Source organism: Octopus bimaculoides, chromosome 7, assembly GCF_001194135.2.
Source record: "Octopus bimaculoides isolate UCB-OBI-ISO-001 chromosome 7, ASM119413v2, whole genome shotgun sequence".
NCBI classification, from domain to species: Eukaryota; Metazoa; Mollusca; class Cephalopoda; order Octopoda; family Octopodidae; genus Octopus; species Octopus bimaculoides.
Window position 1 is genome coordinate 96,742,652 of NC_068987.1, and position 19,874 is coordinate 96,762,525.

General features: G+C 35.9%; 1 protein-coding gene across 3 annotated transcripts in view; it reads right to left on the reverse strand.

Moving 5' to 3' along the window:
• LOC106880213 (methionine aminopeptidase 1) overlaps positions 1–19,562 on the reverse strand; it is a 26,463-nt gene extending 6,901 nt beyond the window's left edge. The window contains exons 1-6 of one of the 3 annotated variants that reach the window (XM_014930069.2): positions 18,912–19,021; positions 4,764–4,815; positions 4,557–4,636; positions 3,281–3,341; positions 2,390–2,481; positions 356–439 (exon numbers count right to left, since the gene is read on the reverse strand). In XM_014930069.2, the coding sequence (XP_014785555.1) occupies positions 356–439; positions 2,390–2,481; positions 3,281–3,341; positions 4,557–4,636; positions 4,764–4,815; positions 18,912–19,016 (474 nt within the window). In that variant the 5' untranslated portion in view covers positions 19,017–19,021. Of the gene's footprint in view, positions 1–355; positions 440–2,389; positions 2,482–3,280; positions 3,342–4,556; positions 4,637–4,763; positions 4,816–18,911; positions 19,028–19,545 lie in introns of those variants that run through there. The other 2 variants (XM_052969826.1, XM_014930070.2) reach the window with 2 other exon arrangements.
• Between the last annotated feature and the right edge of the window lie 312 nt (positions 19,563–19,874).

Below are 19,874 nucleotides of genomic sequence, written 5' to 3' on the forward strand. Positions count from 1 at the left end.
CGTTAGGAAGGGCATCCAGCTGCAGAAACTCTGCCAAATCAGATTGGAGCCTGGTGTAGCCATCTGGTTCGCCAGTCCTCAGTCAAATCGTGCAATCCATGCTAGCATGGAAGGCGGATGTTAAACGATGATGATGATGATGAAATCCACTCACAAGGCTTTGGTCAGCCTGAGGTTACAGTAGAAGACACTTGCCCAAGGTGCCACACAGTGGGACTGAACCCAGAACCTAGAGGTTGGGAAGCAGCCATGCCTGCGCCTATGTATACATAATATATATGTACAAACATATACACATGCACACACATACTTAAAAGCATATACACACGTACAGAGTAAATACATTCCAACTTACCTCATGCACAATTCGATCTATCTCATCTGTAGTGACTCCAACTTGTATTGCCTTGGCAGCAACATCCAACACCTCCCTACCAAGCTGATAAATGAAGAGGGTTGGAGTGAGTGAGGGAGAAGACGAGATGAGTCCAGCATTTCATACTGTAAGCAAGGAATATATTCAACTATTGTCATACCTCCATTTTGGATACAAGAAGAGAGATCAGTGCTAGAACAGAAGATGTTAACCAGAAAGGTTTCAAAGACGTTGATTCTAGTTGTTGTTGTTGTTGTTGTTGATATTTAACCCCAGCTTGAGACCTGACGAAGCAGAAACCTCATTCAAAAGCATTCCAACCATGACCATCTTGTTGTTGCAGGAAGCCCACAACTACACTAACCACTACTTCCAAAAACACACATATTAAAAAACAATCTTTCAACACAGACAAGACAACACAGACTAATTAAAAATATCCAAAATGCAATCACAAAACATGTCAAGGAAACACACTTGTGACACAATACTACTACCACAAAGAAAAGAGATGATCACTAGATGTAACAGCTTTAACAATTGATGCCAACCCACCTGAGACTACTCAAGGTTTTATCATACAAACTTCCTGTTTAACCCTTTGGCGTTCGGATTACCCTGTCAAACAATGCTTATTTATCTACATTAATTTGAATTAATCATGCATTTCAGTGAAGTGGTTGTTATTTTTTAGAAAGACATTGCAGGATATGTGTGAGAGGATGGATCTGACTAGTTTGAACAAAAAGCAGGTAGAATATCTGGGCCAGACATGGCCAGTTTAAATGCTAAAGGGTTAAAGTTATCTACATTTGAAGAATAATGAAACAAATTAACATTTGATGATGATGCATTATCTTGTAGCTTTAAGATTTCAGTGAAGTAGTTGTTTATTTTTAGAAAGACATTGTAGGATAGGTGTGAGAGGACAGATCTGGTTGGTTTTAACATAAAGCAGGTAGAATATTTGGGCCTGATATAGCCAGTTTAAATGCTGAAGGGCTAAAGTTATCTAAATTAAACTTTCCATTAAAATTTCATGTTAATTTATGTTTTAAACACCATTTTATAAATGGCAAAGTTATGTTATTAAATTCTTCATTATTTTTTACAACTAACCAAAACAAGGGTAGTGTATTTTTGCAGAAATATGGTAGAAAAACGTTTAAATAAGTAGCCTGCTCAGTCAGAGCTGAGCCAGGACTAAAGAACAATAACAATAATAATAATACTTTCCTAAACCTACACGCCACAAAGTAACTGATAGACTTGACAATCTCCGATGCTCCAATGCAACAATAATCTTTATAACAACATAAATTGCATCTCAAATGATGATTTTGCCCCACAGAACTATAACACTTGTCCACATTTTTCAGTAGAGGTCTCAACCTTCTAGCAGGGCATGTAATAGATCTAGGTGTGGCCAATTCTACTTGTGCAATGCAAAAAAAAAAAAAAACCTGCAATTCCTCAACTTTGGATATATATTAATATTAATCCTTTGCATCATAGCCACCTCTCTTCATCATATCTTTCATCAATACTCTGTTACGTCACTAACCAAACTCTTTACAACAGGGGACCATAACTAATATATATTTTGTGAGGAATGTAGAGGATGATGTTTTGTACTGAATCTGAGAGCGAAGAAAGAAAAAACACTACTTTTTCTCACCCTTAGTTCAAGGGCAGGGCCTAAAATGTTAGATTCTATACCCCACTCACAATAAATTCACTTATCAAAGTAGCTTACTGACTAATTGTTATTGATGCACACCACTAGCTCCATTGGATTCTCAAGCTTATCCTTTACGATAACTCTAGTATGTAAGAATCTCTATTAATTAAACTCACTCAACACATTATCTTCAAGTTTTAGGCACTATCAAGTGGGTCAGTAACTACCAGGTCCAAGAATATTAATTAGTCAATAAGCTACACTCATATCTGCCAAACATTTTATGGAAAACTTTACAATAAATGAATGCTACTTAGATGAGTTAAACTCACCCGGCAGGCTAAACGCATTCCTTCTTGTTCTTCTTCATTCAAGACTTTAATACCAGTAGTCTCTTTCATTTGTCGTTCTGAGATTGGTATTCCTAAAATTGAGAAGGTAAAGACATGACTTAAATAGATATCATATTTAACAAAATTAACCCTTTTAATACCAACCAGTCTGAAATTGCTCCTGGGTCTACGAAAGAAACTTTTTGTTTTAAAATGATTTAAATTAAAACCTTCCACTAAAATTTCAAGTTAATTTATATTCCAAATACCAGCTAAATAATGATGTAGTTAGTTTACTAAATTCTTCATTCTTTTTAGAATTGAAATAAAGGTAGTATAATTCAACAGAAATACAATAAAAAACGGATTAAAAAATAAAGATTACAGGTTTAAATTCAGTGAAGTACAAGTCTATAACAGAAAAAAAATGAAGTTTAAAAAACAACCTAAAGCAGGTTTGTTTTGTTCTTAATTAAAATGTTATCACAGCAGTGATAACAAGGTGATAAAAGGCTAAATAGGGTGTTAGAGGAAAGGGCAGTCTACAAAGCAAACATTTGAAGCACTGCATCATGTAGTGCACCTGTATATCCTGAATGAAGACACTATTACAGTATGTACAGGTTAACTTGACACAATCTTAAAGAAAGTACCCACTGTCATTGCAGTTGATACAACTGCCCATTAACAGTTCATTTCGCAGGAGGCAGGTTGCCAACCATCCCTAATAATAGTTCTGGGATTGAGATTATCACATATGGAGTCTTGTCCAAAAAAAAGAAAAAGAAAAAAAAAGTACACCATGTACACATACTCATTCTTGCAAGAAATGTTAGCATGCGACACTGCCTGCTGCTACTGAACTAAATTTAATATAAAAATTCAACAAACCTTCTGCCTGATCTGCATAATCAGGCCTTGGGATATGATCTGGTACTATTCTCTTGGGACTCTGAAAAAAGAAACAATATGTGTATTACATTATAAGAGAACTGGCATATGTCAAGAAAACAAGAAGTGCTGCCGTTTGTTTAGAATATATACGGAAATAGAGATTGGTATTAACATAGCCGCTGCTACTCCTACTCCTACTAATGATATTAGACATTATAAGCACCAATTTATAATAACAAGGAGCAACAAGTTCACTGGTTGTGTTTGTAATAGCTTATGGCCTTTATATTAAAATCTGAGCAGTTAATTAACACCATTGATACTGTTAGTAATGTTGATGTGAATAATCATCATCATCGTCTAACATCCGCCTTCCAAGTCAGCTTTTTACTATCATTATAATCATAGCACACTCAATAGCTTGCTTGCATGTGTGTGTGCGAAAGAGAGAGAGTGAAACCAAGACCCATTTGTCTTCATTTAATGTTTCAAGATTTAGGAAAAGAATTATCATAACTTTCCATTTCTCTCCTTTATTTACAGTTATAAATCACTGTCGTTCACCCAATATATAAAACCACTGATATCCTCTGCCTACACAAGGCACTTTGGTTCATTATGTGTCCAAAATCATCAGTCACCTTTTTTTGCTTACTAATTATACCATCCACTCTTACATATTACGAGACCACATGGTCAGGAAACAAGCTTCTCAACTACACAGCCACATCTGTGCTTATTTGTCTTATACACAAATATGGTGTTTATACTTGCTACCGGCAGGAACTTTTGATACATTGTGAGATGAGTGTCAGATATAGAATAAGACCAGCAGTGCCGGCTTCACAATGATGTTTGCTTAGTAGGAGGGATAGCCAGTCAAAAGTAACAATTACTTGAGATTTGCAACAACACCATCAAAGAAAGAAAGAAAAAGACCTTTTATGTTCCTCTCAACTCTTAACTGGTATGATGGGGTGGATGTGAATGATGCAATTTACCCTTTAGCATTCAAACTGGCCATATCCAGTCAAAATATTCTACCTGTTCTATATTCATACTAGTCAGACCTGGCCTCTCATGCATACCCTACGTTAGCATTCTAAAAATTAACTGTTACCTCATACAAAATAATGCATGATTAATTCAAAACAATGTGAACAAATAAGCATTGCTTTTGACAGAATAATGTGAATGCTAAATGATTTAAGATAAACAAAAAATTTGCCACACTAGAGGGAGTACTTTATCTAAAACAATTCACATTGTTTACCTGTTGATATGGTCGGAGTGGGCCAGTAAACCGATAATTAGGCCATGGATTATATACACTTTGAGATAAGTTTTTTTCTTCTGAAAGAAAAGAAGAAAAAATATATATTAATTTAAAAATTTTTGTTCAAGAAGTAAACATTCACATAAAAAAAAAGACCAAATATATTAAGTAGACAAGGCTGAAGCTTGTCTCTAAAGAACTTACTTGCTTTTTTGTGTAACTGCTTGTGATCATTCCACCCTTTTTTAAAGCATTCCTGGAAAAAGAAAATTCAGTTTAAATAATATGCTATGGTCATGATGGTTGAACACCAACCATAGTCATGTTGGTGCTGGTTACTTTTCAAGTCAGACCCACCAAGAGCAATTAAAATCCCTGGTTGATAACTGATTTGAGAAACTCTCACAACCAACCTTATACCTTTCCATGTCTTAATCTGATTGTCTTGCACTTCACTTTCATATCTTCATATCACTTTCTACATCCAAGCCACAACAATAGCAACCTCATATAGCTCCAATACAGTGAGGTTAAATATATTTTAATGAGTACTCATTATTTGTCCTACTGCTGTTAGGTACTGTTCATAAAGTAATAAAAGCAAAAAACAATATAGACTTATTTCTATATGAATTACTAAAATTCAAGAGTAGCTGCAGTCAGCACTGGAAAGCATCTATAAAATAAAGAGAAGGCTTTGCCCAAAATATGATGCACTTCTTATCCTCAAAGCAAACTAAACATAATTTTGTTTGGCTTTTTGGTTGTATTCAGTTTATTCATTGTATGTTATTGTTGACAAGATCCCTAGGTAAATACATTATTCCAAAGAAAATATATTCATGAAGACCTAACTGCTATGAGATAATGGATGGCAAAATCAATGGGATCAATAGAAAACTAGCAGAGTGACACTTTATATCTTTCTCAGTCACAGCACTAAAATCTTTGGCTAAGGCAGCTTTCAACAGTCAGTAAACCTAGTAAATAGAAGTAAAAAAGGACAGTAAAGTACTGTAGAACTGAGAGGTAATTCATTAGCTTACAGTGCAAAGTTCAATTCTTCCAACAGTTATACTGAAGCTGACAGATATTCTGGCTAGAATCAAATTATTTCTGTCTCCAAAAACCAAGGTTTTAACTTCCAAACCCAAAATATATTTTTACATAAAAAAAAATCTAAACTCAGAAAGTGCAAGTGGACCATTTTTTGCTTAGTATTGGTTACCTAACAGAGGAAAGATAAATTCACCACCCCTTTTCTACAGGTTACTTTCCAAGGAATTCTGGTGCCCATTGCTGATAGCTAAGTGGACTGAGACATGCTGATGAAAGATGTCTAGTCTACAAACATAACACAATGCCTACAATGAACTTAAGTCATGGCTGTTACCTTATCACTTGGCCATTTTGTCTATGCTTTCATTTATGCGATGTATGATGCTATTAATAGTTTTTCAAGGTTAAGAGGGCAGAAGAGCAAATAGGACATGGAATGTGGAAAGGTATCAAGCTCAGTACATTGTCACACAAGTGACAATGGACTGAGCTTGGGTGAGTATCTTGTTTCAAAACCCTTCCAAAATATAACACTAAAAAAAAAGTCTATAAATAAATAGAACATTGATCAGAATTGAAAAGTGAAACAGTATCAAGAACCAACGATAGCTTATATACATTTTTTTTACTAGAGGCACAAGGCCTGAAGTTTTGGAGAGGGGGTCTAGTTGATTACATTGACCCCAGTATTCAACTGGTACTTATTTTTATTGATCTGCAAAGGATGAAAGGCAAAAATTGACCACTGCGGAATTTGAACTCAGAATGTTAAGCCAGACAAAAAAATGCCGCTAAGCATGGCTGCAGTCCAATGACTGAAACAAGTAAAAGATATTTTATCATTTTTATTGTTAATAATCATTCAAGTAATTTTTGACAAGACTTGAGTTTATAGTTTCTTTCCTTTCCTCTGAAACTAAACAGCTAAGCCCTGCATAGTAACTACATCTGTGTTTACTCTGCTGTTTCCACTAATCTTAACAACATGCAAAAACATGGCAGCTGGAGATTATATGAGATTATAGCAATTGATTAGTAAAATAAGGCATAAAAGATAAAATTATAATCCGATGCATTGTATCAATCAAACGACAAGCATATACTGTAGCTGATAAAATATGCATGTTGTTCAGAGAATATGCACACACCACTATCCTCATCATTTCATGTCGGTTTCTCATGCTGGAATGAAGTGGATGCTTTGATAGGATATGGCAAGCTACAGGGCTATGTTGAGCTCCAATGTCAGCTTTGACTTTGTTTCTATGGCAAGATGCTTTTCCTAACACCAACCAATTTACAGCATTTTTTACAGCATTAGTGAGGTTGCTAAGTAACCAACTAGACAGAAAAAGAATAGGGAAAAGCCCCATCAACTAAATGGGTAGAGTATTTGAGAAGTGGCTTTATGCCAGGTGTTGTGAGGCTAAAGTGTGACAGAGGGACAAACACAGGTGTCTTGCTATAGAAGAGATACATGGCTACTCCACATCATACAAGGGTGAGAAAAGCTGAGAAGGTAAAGACTAGTGCATCAGTTAGTTTAAAAGGATGAACATAATCTTCAGCCCTTTACAACAGACAAATAACTCTGCATTTAATGGACACACTTTCTTACTAGGAGTGAACCCCTGAAGGGAATGAGCACAATAGGAAGAATCCATGTCAATGAATGACTGGGATGTATTTCATTAACCATGGAGCAGTGAAAATTTAAGCCTATGAAGTCAGTGATTTGAATACATATAATAAAGAAATACTGTACAGTGAGTTCAACTGACTAGGTTAGCTAAATTAAAGATTCTTAACTATCCAAATTGTAAACTGCATATAATGGTTCAACACAAAATATAACAGAAAGGATGTTCAATTTAGGATACAATTTTAAGGAACTTTTCCCGTTAATTTTTGATATATAAAAAAATTGAAATAAATCTTACAGGAGGGCTACTGACCAGATCTGTGGATGGTGCAAAGTCCCCTCTCAACCCAAGGTAATGTGGTGGAGGAATAATGTAGTTGACAGGGCCATTAGGGAAAAGAAACAGGCATGGAAAGACTGGAAGAACGGTGGTAGTAGGGAATTGTATCAGATTGCCAGAAGCAAAGATAGGAGACAGATTTACTAAGCCAGAGGGAAAGCAAATGAGAAAAAATTTGCCAATGTTCTATGTCTTGAAGTGTTTTGTGTTGCAAGACAGTGTGTGGGAGAGAATCATGATGTCATAGGAGAGAAATGTGTCCGCATGGATGATGGCTCACTTGCATTTAATGAGGCTGCAAAGAGAGAGAATTGGAGATGCCACTATGAAAGGTTGCTAAATGAAGAGAATGAATGGGAGAAAGAAAGTCTGCTGAATGTTGACCCAATAGAGAGACCTGCTATCCGAATTGACAGTACCTTGGTAGATAAAGCAATTAAGAGTATGAAGACAGGGAAAGCAACCCATGCCAGCATGGAAGGCGGATGTTAAATGACGATGAGGAAGAGGATAACATTAATCTATATGCACAATTTTCCAGTATGTAATAATAATCTTTTAATTCACAAAGTGGCTTAAATGTACATGTGTGTGTGTGTGTGTGTATACACACACAAACACATGTATACTACTCATTTTTGCCAGCTGAGTGGACTGGAGCAATGTGAAATAAAGTGTCTTGCTCAAGGACACAACGTATTGCTGGGAATTGAACTCACAACCATACAATCATAAGGTGAATACCCTAACCACTAAGCCACGCGCCTTCACAGTGGATTTACTATATATCTATTATATGCACACATACATATGTGGATATATGCCCCCTTCTTTATTCAATACACACACACTTGAGGATTTTTTAAGAGTTTTTTTTTACCTTCTAGATAGTTGTTCTTTAGTCTTGGTTGAAAAACAGTCTGCCCATGAAGCAAGGTATCTCACACTAGACATGACCCTAGTATCTAAATGCTATTTAACAGAAAAGAACCCACTAGCTGAACTAGTTTCATTTCTATTCTGGTATTTCATCAACAAATAAGTAACCTTTTTTCTGTCATGAAGATATTGTATATAAAGACAGGGCTTATATAACTGTCTATTACATACTAAGTTGGCCAACATTTCAGATATACTCTATTGTACAGAATAGGTGATAGAAAAGGCAATTGTCTAAGATGTCCAAAAGTGACATTGAATGTGAAAGTACTAGAGCAACAGTATGGAATTTAATAGTTATTGTCCACCATAATTCTGTCTTCAGGCAAGTTCTCTTCTCAATATCTGAGACACAAATATCATTCATTCACCCAATATGTAAATACCTAAACTAAGGGAGTGAACTCCGATTTAATAATTTGTTTTATTACTTTTTGTTTGCAATATTTCTTACAATGACTTCAAATTTTAAGACAAAATCAGTTATTTTGAGTGTAGAGGAGCAAATCAATTACACTGACTTCAGTACTCGACTGGTACTTTGAATAATTTTTTATTTAACACTATCATCTCATTTCAGAGATTTATCCTGATGAATCTCAGAAATGAGATGAAAGTGTTAAATAAATAATTATCCAAAATTCTGATTGCCTCTTTTTCTTAATACATTAAATCTGTACACAGCAAAATACACACACACACAGACGTCTTTGGGTGTTCCCCAAAACCCTGCAGCGACTGAAACAAGTAAAATATAAAAGATTAATGTTACAGCCATTATGTTGTGAGTGGTTAGAAGGAAAGTGGACATGCAACTGTAAAAGACATCTGCTTTATCAAATTTTTTCCTCTCTATGTTTACATAGAAGAATTCATGTTATGCATTAAAAAAAGAATAAAATTCAATGATGCTGTCATAGCTGAATGATCAAGTGGACAAAGTATTTGGCTACCAAGTCACAAGTTCATATCTACAAGTTGTTTTATGGTTCTTCATTTCACCGAGTTGTTAGTATTAGGTACTGGATCATTTGAGAAATGATATCTACAATGGACTAACAACCCTTTTCTTTTGTGACTGAAGTGCAGACATGGCTGTGTGGGTAGAAGTCTGCTTCCCAATCATGTTGCCTCGGTTTCAGTCCCACTGCATGGTACCTTGGACAAATATCTTCTGCTATAGCCTTGGGGTGACCTAAGCTTTGTGAGTGAATTTGGTAAAAGGAAACTGAAAAAAGCCCATCATATGTGTGTACACTTGTCTTCACATCATGTGATGGTATTAAACAAGTGTAACTCATACAAGTGATGTGGTTCCTTTCCATGTCTGGCCATAGAGAATATTACCTTGCATAGAAACAGGCAAGGGCTGGCAACAAAGGCATTTGGTCATAGAAACATCTACCTTAACAAATTCCGTCTGACTCATGCAAACATGTAAAAGTAGGTATTAAATGATCATGATGACAACGATTAGAGAGAACCTCTCAGAGGTCCTGAAAATGGTATCAGGTTGAGTAAAAAGTAAGCAACGTTTTGAACTATGAAGAATTTGTACTGGACTTTTGCAGAGTTTTGAATTTTTTTAAACATCTTTTTTGCAACTGTTTAATAATACAGACACAGACTTGTCCAAATGCATCAATAAATTAGCATTTTTTCACCATTGTTACAATTATCTGAAATGGAACTGTCAAAGATATTAAAGCAATTTTGTTATTCAACTTCAAAAAAGGATGTAAAGCAGCTGAAACTGCTCGCGATATCAATGAAACGTTCGGTGAGGAAATGACCAGTGAGTGGTCAGCTCGAAAATGGTTTAAACGGTTTTGCAGTGGAGACCTGAATCTTGAAGACTGCAAGCGTAGGGGACGCCCATCTGCCATTGAGAAAGCTCCACGTAAAACCACTCGAGAAATGGCAAAAGACCTTCAAGTTAGTCAGAGAACTGCCTGCAACCATTTGCATGTGATTGGAAAATCAAAAAAGTTCGACAAATGGGTACCACATGATTTGAATGAAAATCAGAAAATATGCAGATATGGAATTTGCTCGTTGTTTCTTCTCCGTAACCAGATCAATCCATTTCTCGACCGTATTGTAACTTATGATGAAAAGTGGCTTTTGTACAATAATAAAAATCCTTTAAAGTGGTTGGACCAAAATGAAGCACTGAAAACTTTCCCTAAACTCAAGCTCTTCAAAAAGAAAGTTATGGTGACTGTTTGGTGGTGTACTGCTGGACTCATCCACTATAACTTCTTAAAATTTGGAAAACCCGTTACTGCAGAAATATATTGCCATGAAATTGTCAAAATGAACAAAAATCTGCTACTCTTCCATCCCAGATTGGTCAACAGAAGAGGGCCAATCATTTTTCATGACAATGCTTGACCACACTTTTCACTAATGACATTCCAGAAGTCGAGGGAACTTGGCTACGAAGTTCTTCCCCAATCAGCTTATTCCCCAGACCTTTCTCCTACCACTTTTTCAAGCACCTTAATTGTTTCTTGAGAGAGGAGTTCAAAAATCAAACCGATGCTGAAAGTGTGTTCAAAGAGTTCATCAGCTCCAGAACTCCAGATTTTTAGGTTACCGGAATAAATAAACTTGTAATTCCCTGGCAAAAATGTGTTGATTGTAATGTTACTTACTTTGATGAATAAAATTTCCATATTGCTGAAATATATTGCGATGAATTTCATGTTTTAAAACGTTGCTTACTTTTTACTCAGCCTGATACAATGAAAAGAAGAGACTATCCCCAGATCCTGGCCTGAATACTTCTAAATGCTTTCTTTATCTTGCACTACTCTCGCAGATTCCCATGACTTCTTGTTACCATCCAATTCCGTCATGAATATGAATTGGAAGCTTGAGTCGTAGTGAATCCTATGGATGTGTGGCAGTTATTCTCATGATAGAGCTTGGTGATCCTGACTGTTGATCTTGTAGGTTTCCTTGGCTCAGTTGCACTCTCCTGCTACCTCTTCACAATCTGCCATGCTGCAGTCCCATGACTGCATCATAGGACTGAGTGGAGGTATTAAGCCAGGCAATAGACTAAGTCTACCATGTATCCGGAGAGAGAAAGACATGTACCTTACATTCAATTAGCAGTAAAAAGAACTCAAGTCCAGAACAATCCTTTAAAAGCCCTATTCACACTTATGATAAAAACTTTACCAATGAGATGTTTACTGGCATTTTACTTTGTTGAAACCTCATCCATTCACCTACACACACAAATATTAAAATTAACCTTTGCCTGATTCCACAAGTTCAAACTCGTGAAGCAAAAGTCTAGGATAATATAAGTTATGGAGTTAATGTTATCTCTCAACCAAATTAACTCATGAAAACAATTTCTAAAAATAAAATAAATTAATTAAAACTTCCTCTAACTCAGTTTTTGCTATGGAAAGTAGTCTACTTTTTTTTTTAAATAACTAAGTCAGTGTTAATATATTTATTCAATGGAGCAGCCAAGGGTTTTTAAATGAATGAGAATAGATGGAACAATAAACAGTGAGGGAAACGGCTTAGCAACAAAATATATATACTGTACATTTTAAAGAAAGTGTACTAGAAAAATAAGTGTGGCCAATGTGTGTGTGTATTTGTTCCTTGTCAAGCTCACCTTATTGCCCCTTCACTTTACATCTTCCCCTCTCACTTTACATCCTTACTCTTCTCCTCCACAGCTCCCATCTCTTCACTTACAGCTGCACCATCTCATCTGTTACAATCGTCCTCCTTACAACAAACCACTACACTCTCCCAGGTTACCTGTATTGCCACCCAGCACTTCCACTTGCCATCCTTCCACCTGTACAATGACCTCCAGCCTTTCTTTCACTCACTGTTCTTCTTACTCTTTTGTCTCTATGTTCTCTCCACAGCCTTCCTATCTGAGATGCTTTCTCTGCTTTCACACTCTGCTCTTTCTCTTTCCCTTCCATTTATGGCACCTTCAGCCTCTTTCTCCTCAATGCTCTTAACTACTCTCCCATTCTGTCCTTTCCTCTCAGTCTTCTCCACACAGCTTTTCTACCTCCCCAATACCCACTCAGATCTATGCCCACACCCCATCCCTCTATCAATGGTTCATTCATAATGTAGGAATAGCCCTTGATCCATCCCTACACAACTTATCCTATCACCTTTCCACCCTGTCCCTTGCTTTTTCAATAAACCCTGACACTAATCTCTTCTCTTTCCCTGTTCCCTACCACAACTATTAATCTATTCCTCTCATCTTACTTTACCCTGTCTAGAATAATTACACACAGACTCTCTTTCTCCCCAGTCTCCATCAGTTATAGGGGTTACTTTAAGCACTTAGCCTTGCAAGCTGCAAGGTGATCTCACTAACGTTGATGTTGTGAAAAAGGCACCAGGACACTCTATGTAGCAGTTGTTGTTAGCCAGAGCAACCAGCAATAAAAACCATGCCAAAACAAACATTGGAGCATGGCAACCCATACCAGTATGGAAGGCAGACATTACATGATGAAGATGTTGGTATGCAGTGAGAAAATAAAAATTTGATATATAAGTCAGTGATTAATAATTCTCCTTATATAAAAAAAAAAATCTCATATTTACTTAATGATTCATTTGTCATTATTTCAACAAGTATAGTAAAGGTTATATACTGTTCATGAGGTCAGAATAATATTGAAACACAGCCAAAGCTGTCTCAATACTTGTTAGACAATGATATTAAACATTGTCTAATACTGATTTTTCTAGTTAGCATTTTAATACAATATACATTAAGTATATCAACACAAATTTACCTAGATTTTTATGAGGTTGGCATCTCTGACAACTTTACTTTGTGTGAGACAAACAACTAATAAACATCTATTGTACCTAAGTCACACTGACACAACACATAAATTAACCCTTCAAAAAAATAAATAAATGAATAAAAATAAAAAATGCATTTTTCCAAAGCAAAATATTTCAAATGAATTGTCTGAGATAATAACTTTTTAGGCTTTTAATAGTCTCTTTGGAGATAAAACATTATTAAATATTTGTATCTACACTATGTTTCAATTGGTATGATCTCTGATCGTCACCAGGTGTCTTATTACTGGGTATGTACATAGTACCAGACTGGTATTAAGAACCTTTAGTCTCTAAACTAAATGGTAGTAATGAATCATATTCAATATGTTATCAACATGTGTCCATGCATTAGTGGCATAACACGTAAGCTATTGGTATAACTGGCTCATAAGTCTTTAGTTCAAACCTCATAACAGGTATTTTGTCATGTATTTTGTTTCTACACTCAATTCTACATGTTTCACTTCAACTAGCTGATAAGAATAGCTAAGTCCAAGATGATATGAGAAAGTTAGCTGCAAGAGACTGGCATCCTACCTTAGAGCATTATTACCTTTCAGTGTATACTCAACACCATGAACTCAGGCAATTTTTGTATACAAATTTAGCTACTGTGTTCACATATCACCTTTATTTTACATCATGCTTCTGAATGACAGTGCCTAAGGTTATGTGTTTCTAGTGGGCTGACCATTGGTTTACTCTGTTTACAATGTTGAAAGTAACATTTGGAGTGGTTTCTCTGGCTGGATACCTTTCTTGATGCTAACTACTTTACAAAAGTGTATTGAAATGCTTTCCACATAGCACTAGCAAGAGCAAGGTCACCAAGTAACTTGCAAGATAAGACTTTTCAGCTGAGGAAGGAATAGTACTGAAGGAGGTGACCTTGTGCTAGACAACTGGAGGGACAGATACAAGAGTTTTGCAGTAGAGGAAATACATGGCTAGCCCAAATGAAAAAAGAGAGAAGAGGAGAGATAATTTCTGGGAGGAAGAGTTATCATGATACACTGATACATTTGGATTAGTTTCCTCATCCTAGCTATTACAGTCACATTTCAGCTGTTGTACCCTCCACACTCTTCTTCAGGTGCTTGTCATTGTTATTAACATTCTTGACATTTTGGAATTGAACTGTCTATAAGATAATGCAATAGTTAATATAAGCATGTGTCATAGTTTAGCTAATGGGTGGGAATTCAATCTTTGGGTCAGTCATACACACACACACACACACACATACACTCTGTGGCAAGATAGCAGAATCATTAGCACACTGGGCAAAATACTTAGTGGTAATTGGGCCGCCTTTAAGTTCTGAGTTCAAATTCCGCTGAGGTTGTCTTCCCCTTTTATCCTTTTGGGGGTCGATAAAATACGTACCAGTTGAACACTGGGGGTCAATGTAATCAACTTATTTCTGCCTCCATAATTGCTGGCCTAATGCCAAAATTTGAAATCAATATATATATGCTCTGGTTCTTAATCTCCTTCTACACAACCCTTCCTACTGTCCTCCTGATCATTATGACTCTCTTTGCCCCACCCCTTCTATTACTCCTTTCCTGAGCACTGTCAGTCTCTCTACTAACACCATTTCATAATCATAAACCTATTCCTCTCTTTAACCTCCCAACAACTTATCTAAAGTCACCACTCACTTTCCTATTTTCCTTGTCAGACATGGGGGCTCTTGCAAGTTATAAAGCTACCACATTAGTGCTGGTTCCAAGAGTTAGGGTCAGAACACTCAGTAAACTCTATAAAGTGGTTGGCAAGAGACAACACAGGGCTGACAAGATTCTTTAATTTTGCTAAGAGCAAGGCAACCTATCTAGTGCTACTGCCAGGAAATAAATGCACATGTACATTCTGTAAAGTGGTTGTTAGGAAGGGCATGCAGCCATGAAAAGTATTCTTATTTCTTTATTGCCCACAAGGGGCTAAACAAGGACAGACAAAGGGATGAAATTGATTACATCGACCCCAGTGCGTAACTGGTACTTCATTTATCAACCCCGAAAGGATGAAAGGCAAAGTCAACCTCGACGGAATTTGAACTCAGAACGTAACGGCAGACGAAATACCGGTAAGGATTTCACCTGGCACGCTAACATTTCTGCCAGCTCGCCGCCTAAGCCATGAAAAGCATTCTAAAACCAAGATATTAGAACAAGACACAGCCCTCCAATCTCTGTCAGCATGAGAAGCAGGCATAAAATGATGATGATGAATGTGAAAGCAACATGACAAATAAGAGAATAACTAATTGAAGAACATCCTTACAATGAATGTGAGGACACTCTAACTTTTGTGGATTTAATGAAGGGTTTAATTAGAAATGCCAATATTACAAAATACAACAAGCATCTTAAGAATGGTCAAAATATTGTGACAGGAATAATAACCATAATTAAGAAACTACTACACTGCCTTTACTCAAGTATATCGATTTACTCGATTAACCCTACTTCACAAACTGCTGGTGTTGTGCCCTACATTAGAAACAATTATGCGATGGTGCATGGCCTAGTGGTTAGAGTTTTGAACTGACAATTGTTATGTGGTGGGGTTGATTTTTGCACTGAGCAATGCATTGTGTCCTTGAGCAAGGCACTTCATTTCACATTATTTCAGTACATTCAACTAAAAACAATATGATGAACAGGCATTCCATTCAAGGAATGAGAGTCGCAAGTTCAGCTGAAATGTCTTCAGAACTAAATCCACTCTGGACATATGATCTTATAGGCTTGAAGCCAGACTATAATACATTCTTAGAGCAGTAGATTAGCAGGATCATTAATGCATCAGATAACATCCCTAATGGTATTTATTCCAGTTGTTTATGTTCTTCATTCAAATTATGCAAAGGTCAACTTTGCCTTTCATCTTTCTGGAGTTTGATAAAATAAAGCACCATGAGTTGATTTAATTGACTATACCACTCTGTAACTATTACAAACATTATTATTATTATTAATATTATTATTATCATACTTAACAGTCAATGAGTCACTACATAAAACACACAATTGTATTTAATTATGTTCTGAGTTCAAAACTCATCAGCTTTTTCTCTTTTATCCTGCCATGGCCAATAAAGTAAAGTACCAGTTACATACAAGTCAATATAATACATCCCACCCCTTATGGTTATCATATACCCATGTCTGAAAGGACTATGTCAGATTTCAGGATGCTGTCCTTGATCAGTTTCGATATTCTGTAGAGCAGGCCAGTCTAAGAACATCATGGGGGAGAAAAAAAATGGTAAGTTCAAAATTCATAATGGTGGGCAAATAGTAGTAACCAATACTTGACTAAACATCAGAGGAATGAAACCAAAGCTGACTCTAGCAGTACTTAAATTAGAGAGGAGGAGGTGAAATGAAATAGTGAAAGACCTTTTTGTGACTCAACCCTTTTGATACCAATCTGCTTGAGACTGCACTTAATTCTATGATATAAACTTGTTTTGAAGTCATTTGAATTAAAACCTTTCATCAAAATTCTTTTAATTTATGTTCCAAATGCCAGCTTAACAATGAAAGTCATTTTACTAAATTCTTCATTATTTTTCAAAATGAATTGATATAAAAGCAGTGAATTTCAACTGAAATGTAGCAACGAAAGGGTTAAACACTTTTTTTTCTTCTAGCAGATGAAGAATTTAGTAGCAACGACAGCATGCAAATATTTCGGTTTGAATTACAGTAGTAAAAAAAATGAGGCAAGGAGACAATATACAAGTATGTAGATGCTTTAACTATAAGACAGAACCAATGGCACGTCTTATTTCACCAAAACCTTATTAAGCCAATGAGGGAGTCTCTGTGATTGCTAAAAATAAGTCATACTTCCCTTAAATCATAAACTATCGCCTTGAAAAAAAGAAAAAAAAAGACGTTGGATGTGATCGTGAGTTTGTATGTAAGGAAAGAGATGGGATGGTTACGGCTGGAATATCTTTTATTATAGGTCTACTTGATCAAAGCTACCCTAGGGTTAAACAACAACCCTAACCCTATTTATAAGATAGAAAGCAAGTAAGCACCGACAAACAAGGTTTGAACCTAACTCCGCAATTCTCGAGTCACATGCATTACACAATACGTAGTGGGTGTTTGTGTGTGTGTAATATATATATATATATATATATATATATAAAGAGAGAGAACTATTAATTTATTTGAAAGTCATGAAACAATGGACAAGAATAAATGACTAAGCAGCAACTTAAAATGTCTATCTTTGCATAAACATACATCATTTTTACGTTCGATTTACACTCTGGCATGGGTTAGATGGGTCGCTACGGCCCGAGTTACCGCTCGTAGGGAGTTACTGTTATATATGAGAGGGGAAGGAGAAGAAAAGAGAAATGACAACAGATTTACATCAGAAACACTGGAATGTCAAAGCAGACGACAGATTCAAGTGCAAAACTTATTTAGTTTCGTTAGAATCCAGTAGTTAATGCTAGTACGCTCACACACATGGAAGCTATTATCGTGGAATTGAACGTTAATTATAGTGTTAGCCGGTGACACAGAATAGGTAAAGCATTAAATTTTGCAAATTCAAGTTTGACGTTCAAATTCATGTAAAAGAAAAATAATTTCTTAGGAAATATTTCAGCTATTGATAATTTAGTTACCGTCAACATACTTTTCAATCACCTAAGGAGCAAGAAGTCTTCTTGTTCTTTTCCTCTTCAAGTAATTGTACGTGCATGTAAGAAAGATTGAGAATTACGCCATATAGCAGAGGAACAAATTAAAATGTACAAGTACCAAGAAGAAAATTTTTTAAAGTTCAATTTAACTGTAGTCACCACTTGGTTTCGATTTAAATCATTTAATATATGCAACTACTAACATAACACGCTTCCGTTTTCTTCCTCTAAAAAGTAATAAACTTGTGAATATATTAATATTTAGGTATCTTAGCCAGTCAGTAATATATACAATAGTTCCTTGTATAGGTACAGGACTCAGATTTGTTTGAGTGAAATAAAATGCGGTGTGTCGTTCAGGTTTTTTTTTGTTTTTCTTCACCTCTCTCTACAGGAAATTAACTGGGGTTGATCGAGTAAAGTGGGATAATAACAACGGCGAATTTTATGCCGGATAGCGTTCACCGGGTCATTGGAAGGTTGGTCTTGTCTTACAGTACGGACCAACACTTAATAACAGAACGATATTTTTACACAGAACAGAGAGGATGGAATTGGCAATCTATATTAACATGACACTCGTTACGGAGATCGAAGCCGTGTGAGGCATTTTTTTTTTTTTTAAAGAATTTAAACACCGCGTTTTCTTACTATTACACAGCAACGCAAAACAATCATGCACATGTAAAACTCATAAATACATACACATACATGTATATCTATCTTTCTGTCCGCAAACACATGCAAAACAAAAGCGATTCACATTACGAGGCAAAAACTGATTTAAAAGAGATATAATAAATAAGAAAAAAAAAACACAAACTCAACCTGAGTGCAAAAGTATGAGCCTATAATGTCTAGCTTAATACAAGTGGGACACTGTAGCCTGGCATCCTTGTTGCAGCCCGGAGTTTCACAAACCCGTGCAGCCATCTTGCCTGTGGAAATGAGGAGAAATTATATAAGATCGAGGCTCTCAACCGGTGTTTCGTGACCATGTGTGTCTTAAGTTAAGAAGTTTTCCATCCTGAAGTCCCGCTTCTTTATTTCCCTTCTATTTTGCTTCTAATATATAAACCTATCATTTTCTATAGTGCTAGTAGAAATTTATCATATTAGCATAAATTACTTCCTTTTTTTCTTTCTTAAAGTCATCATATGAATCTTTAGTACATATTCTATTGTTATCCCGCAGAATCGTCATATGAATCTTTAGTACTTATTCTATTGTTATCCCGCAGACCTGTGTTCAAAAGTTGTCGTGCTACCCCATCTTATTTCTAATCATATATATCTATAAGATTTAGATTTAGATTCAAAATAGAATATGGTACTTATGGGATCTTGTTCAAAACGGGGGCACCAGTATTTTCTTAACGAAACACTTTGAAACTTGGGACACTGGTAGAATGTGTCATATAAAACATCTTTTTCTCTTAGTCTTCTTAACAAAAAAACGTACATCGCAAATTATTTCATGTTAAAGTTGTCGTATTTCAACCAATGACTGACGTCCATTCAGCCGAATAACAGTAAGTGCTGACTACGTAAACAAACGATTCTCGCGGTGAAAAAATTATTATTTCCTTGTCAAAAAATGGCTGAAGCATATTGGCAGTAGCTAATAAACCTTTCTATTATAGGCACAAGGCATGTTTTTTTAGGGAAGGAACAAGTCAATTAGGGTTAGGGAAAACGAACACACGTGTGTTGCCTCTGAATATTTTTATTATGATCACGAAGGATCGAAAACACAGATGGGTACAATACAGGATGAACAAAATGTGCGAG